The 5464-nt window shown below is 39.8% G+C and overlaps 1 protein-coding gene across 1 annotated transcript in view; it reads right to left on the bottom strand.

The window, feature by feature from the left end:
- Positions 1 to 3850: 3850 nt before the first annotated feature.
- Positions 3851 to 5464, bottom strand: part of BVES (blood vessel epicardial substance) — a 53713-nt gene continuing 52099 nt past the window's right edge. Inside the window, exon 7 of the mRNA XM_007940849.1 lies at positions 3851 to 3975. Within this exon, the coding sequence (XP_007939040.1) occupies positions 3851 to 3975 (125 nt within the window). The remainder of the gene's footprint in view (positions 3976 to 5464) is intronic.

Below are 5464 nucleotides of genomic sequence, written 5' to 3'. Positions count from 1 at the left end.
AAACGAAAAACAACCAAACTCACTGCCATTGAGTAGGATCCAACTCATAGTGACCCTTCCTTGGTTTTCCAAGATGGTATCACTACAGAAGTAGATTGCCCAATCTTCCTTCTGAGGAGTGGCTGGTGGGTTTGAACCAATAGCCAACTAAATAAAATAGTATTTATCTTTGGATGGTGAATATTTTTATCGTACATTATCTCATTTTCCCAAGTGTTATACAGTAGAATATTTATCATCTACCTACCCACCTACCTACCTACACACACACACACACACACACACAATAAATGTTTAACAAAAAGTTAAAAGAGGTGGAAAATGAGTGGTAGACCATATCTTTGTTTAGCATGGTTTTTCCTAGCCTAAAGAAAGTGTAACTTACTGGGATTCCTACTGGCCTGTTGGCAACTTTTGTTTGCAAATTGATCTTAGACCCCCCCCCCCCAATCCTGGCTTCTGCCCTCTCCATTGGTCAGGGTGGTCCCAGACTGAGTGGGGTAAAAGGAATTTACCTGTAAAGGCTCCTAGTTCTCCAAGAATGAGAAGAGAGCTTGACAACAAACCCCTTTTCTGTACCAGCAGTCCATGAGCCCCATCCCCTGTCCCTCCGAGTCAGGAGCAGTCTCATCCACTACCTATGGCAGGTAAATGCCTCCATCCCACTCCCTACCTCATTCATATGAACCTTACATTATAGATTTTCCTTTCTCTGGATCTTCAGACATGGAGTTACAGCAAATCAACTAGAGGAATGAAATAAAAAAATGAGCACATTTTCTAAGTAAGAAATTTATTTGACCAAATGACAATATATGAAGATATTTTAAACTATAAGGCTCTATTTGGACAAAATGTATCTTATTATAAAGTAAATGTTGTCAATGTAAATGGCACCTAAAATCAGAAAGAATGAGGTTCCTATAAATGTCTTTATAAAGCAGTCATAAAATCTTCATGTACTTTAAAACTAAGTTGTAAGTATAACAGGAAAATCTGTAAATAGTAGTTAAAAGCAGGTTTCTTAAATTTATGACACACTATATCATTATACACAGGGTATTTTGGGGGTGCTGTGATAATCAAAACATAGCTTCTGTCAGTGAGAAAAAGTATCACCCCATGATGAGCACAACCTGTGCAGAGTAACGATGCCTCAACCCCTAGTTCCTTACACAGCATCCAACCATTCCAAATCCTCAGGAATTTGAATGAATAGGTGGAAATTTCTAATCATTCTGATTGGGAATAATGAGATAAAGAGGTTGGGAATCCAGAGTTGGGAAGAGGGAAGGGAGAGAAATGAAGGCAGGGCAGAGGCAGAGGTTTCTGCAGAGCAGTTTCAGGAATGACCAAGGAAATGGAGGGAAAAACAAGGTCGATCTTTGGTGCAGGGAGGGCACCAAGCCCTCCAGGGAGAGACTGACCTTCAGGCCCAAGTACCTGGGCAGGAGCCACTATACACTAGCATGAAATCTTCAACAGAGGGTGAAGTCCCTACCTGGCTGCACTGGGATCAGCATGAAGTGTATAGCATACATCAGCTTTCCTACAGGTTTTACCAGCATCCAAGTGACTATTTTGGGGACCATGATGGGGCCTGGGAGAGGAGTTGACAGCTCTAGGTCATAAGATCAAAAAAAGCTTCAGACATGTAAAAAGAGAATGAGACACAAAGAGCTGTCTCCTAGTACACAGCCTGTTGACAGCAAAGCACATAGGTGTCCAGTGATCAAAGTAAGGTATCCCTGACACAGAGAAACAGGAAAGATTCCAGAAAGTAAAGTATGATGGATGAAAAAGAACTGTATAGCACCCATTATTACTAATTTAAGATAAATAATGTTGAGGACATATTTAGTATGCTATTATTTTTAAAAAGTAAATATTTATGAGTGCTTTCAAACTATTATAAGTGACAAACATTAGAAATGTTCTACTCAAGATACCACAATTGACTTGATGTAGTAAATCTGGGTTACAAAAGATAGTTTTTGCAGATAATTTTCTAAACCTTGATCACACAGCTAAGTGGATGCCAAAAAAACACAGGAAGAGTCAGGAAAAATGTTTTCTAAGTGTTTCTGTGTTACACAAAGCTATTCCTGTTCATATGTATGCATGAATTTTAAGTCATCCATAGGAGATGTGACACTTAACACTCTTTTCAGTTTCCTTATCTATTCTTTTGCTATCACATCCGTGTGGGAGGTCTCCTCAGTGGTTTGTGGCTCCTTTTCCCCTAGGTTCATTGTCTCCCTTAGAGGTGTGTGTGCATTTAAAAACAGTTTCATGTTTCCCCTTCAGGCAAAGTGCTTCTTTTAAGATTCCTAATCTTGAGACTGCAATCTTCAATGATCCACATATACATTTTAATACACAGTGAATGATTTTCTATTACTGAATTTTAACAGTGTGCTTTTAAGACCGGTTTGTTCCCAGCACTTCAGAATATAACTTGCAAACATGCCCAAGTTGGTCATTAGAGATGAGGCTTACTGCTCAGGGGCTGATGAAATGAAAGGATCCTAAGGTAGCCCAGAGTAAGAGAACTCCGTTGCCTTCTATGGACCCACAGAACATTAAAAATGTGACCCCAGCAGATTCTAAAATTACTGTCTAATCAGGAACAGACAGATGTAATATTTAATTATCCTATAGCATGATTTGTTAAATTAGTCTTAGGCATCTGTAAACTAAATAGCTACATGTTCATATTGCAATGGTGAAGGGAGATCAGTATTCATGATTACATTATAGCTATATATGTGCAAGGAGTCCTGGTGGTGCAGTGGTTAAAGCATCTGGCTGCTGGTTTGAACCCACCAGCTGCTACGTGGCAGTCTGTTTTTTTAAAGATTTACAGCCTTGGAATCCCTATGGGGCAGTTCTACTCTGTCCTACAGGGTCGTTATGCATTGGAATCAACTTGATGAAAATGGGTTTGGGTTTTATACATGTGCACTTGGAAACAGAAAGAGAGTTTAACACAACTACTAGATCTTAATAATCTTAGAAACAAGGGTAAGTCACTCACTTTTGCTCAGCCACTTGGTTCTCCAGTCCTATTTCAAATAAAATGTTTCCCACAAAATCACAGGTAAGTTGGGTTTAGATGAAGGTCGACACCAAACTCAGATTTGCTGCCATTTGCTATCTTTCCAGCTTCATGTTTCAGACCAGTTTATAAATGGAATAATATAAAGGTAATGTGAGTAAGGTCTAATGAGTTTTTTTCATTATCAAGCAATCTGCAGAATGCCCGTAAGGTGATCTAGTGGAATAATGCATCTGGTCTGAGAGAAAAATAAAAATAGTCAAATCACTTCTTTATCTAAAATTCTCCATTAAAAAAAAAAAAAATCAATTGAAGAAAGCCTGAGATTCCCTGCTTTTTAAAGTTACCTAAACTTCAATTGCAAACTTACATTGCTTGGCAAATCTATTAAATGGACAACACCATCACCATGGCAGTGAATGGAACAATATATGTGTGAGGAGAAAGAACCACAGCTTGGAAAAATAAGTGAAAGGTGTGGACATTAAGAGCACTAAGATTTTTTATGTTAAAATGATAATATATCTAGAAAATACTGTGAAAATATATATATCAAAATAGAACTAGGTTTAGCCAGAAGGATCAGTAAAATCATTACTTAAAAAGTTGACCAATAAAAAGGACAGGAAAAATAAACCTTCCCATCTTTGACCTTCCCACTCTGTTGCCCTCAGACTCTACCAGTTGGGATGTACTAAAGCAGAATAATCTAAAAGCCATGAAAAAGTGCTGGTATTTTTCAGGATCTCTTCAAGACAATTTCCATCTTGGTAATGTGAATTCTCTCTCTGATCAAGGCAATCGATGTACTTTAAACGTGTTTGGAGACTCCGGTTCAAAGACCTCATCGTCATCTTCCACCCCTTCTTCTATCGGTTTCATCTTGGTAGAGGCTCGCTGGTGTGGTGATGACACATCTGTCAAAGGTCACAAAAAGGAAAACCACTTAATGTGCAACCTGGCCCTGATACTGCTGTGATGGACCACTTAGAAACCCAAACTTCTAAAGAACATTTTATTGGAAATCTAGAGCTAGTATCAATTTCCCTAAACATATTTTCAATCCAGCATTTTGATAAAACAACAAAGTCAAGAAAAGATCCTCGGTTGTGAGAAAAGATGTGGAGCCGTTTCTATTGCATCTGCTTGAATAATATGAGCTTCCCAAACATATCTAGCTCTGAATGGATTGCCCTAAAACCTATTTAGGACTCGGAATGCACGTTCCTACATGAATATCATACATGGTGACTAGGGTCCCATGTTGACTCTCAATGCTGAAATATTCAAAATTTCCCTAAAGAATAATGCTGTACTAAAACCATGGAACCTAATACCATCTACACCACCTATAAGAATGCTCCTTGTCACCACTGGCCACTCCCTGGACTGATGCTGGGGAGAGAGAGAGAGAAAGAGTGAGTCAGAGCCAGAGCCCGAGCCCAGACTTTCTGGAGGGAAGATCCCGGTGGAGGAAATAAAATCCCAGCTGTAGCAGGGAAAGAGGACATCCCCAAGGACTCTCAGGATACCAATTAATTCAAGGAACCAAAAAATGATTCAGTCAATCATCCATTCACCGAATGCTTACTGAGCAACTACCATATAAAGGACACAATGCTTGATGTAAGAGAGAACACTGTAAAACTAAGATAGACGTTATTATAAACAGGTGCAAAGACTTCTCAGGGACCTAATGAGCAACTCCTGCAACACCCCTTGGCATGTCAGCTGCTTAGAACAATAGCTCCTCTCCATACTGTTACCCCATACTGGAAGGACCCATTCTGTGAGTGTCTCTGTTGGTCTCACCCACCCCTGTGCTGTATTCCTGCTGCCCAAGAGCAAGGCAGAGTGGTGCTGAGTCAGTCAGGCTGGGTATAAGGTGGATGATGGAAGGACAATGGGTGAACCCGAATTGCAATTATTTGATACACCACAAAGGAGAATAAAGGTATTCTATTAACACAAGAAGCAGGTAGGCTAAAGGTACCACGAAAATTTGCAAAGATCAGCTGTCAGTTCCTGGCAACAGTCAGCAGCAGACAGTGGGGCCAGCTAGCAATGACAGGACATGGTGATCAGCAGGGAGGGGCAGGAGCCATCAGCACACCACACGGCTGCTCCCCAGGAAGAAGGCCAAAAGCAGCAGTGAGGTCAGGTTACCTGGCACTCAGCCACAAAGCCCAGTATGGCACAGAGGGAGGCAGCATGCACAATGGTCAAATGTTTCCTGAGACTTATTTTCAATATTCAAAACCCTGCGCTGCTAATTCTTCTTCTTCTTTTTTTTTTAAATTTAATTAATTTATTTTTGTGATTTGGGTGAAAATTTACAGAGCAAATTCACTTTCCATATAACAGTTCACATACTTTGTCTCATGACATTGACCACAATTTACCACA

Source organism: Orycteropus afer, unplaced genomic scaffold, assembly GCF_000298275.1.
Source record: "Orycteropus afer afer isolate SDZICR_OR568_19922 unplaced genomic scaffold, OryAfe1.0 scaffold00072, whole genome shotgun sequence".
Taxonomy (NCBI): domain Eukaryota; kingdom Metazoa; phylum Chordata; class Mammalia; order Tubulidentata; family Orycteropodidae; genus Orycteropus; species Orycteropus afer.
Note: the sequence above shows the minus strand (reverse complement) of the source record. Positions and strands in the feature narration are given on the sequence as shown.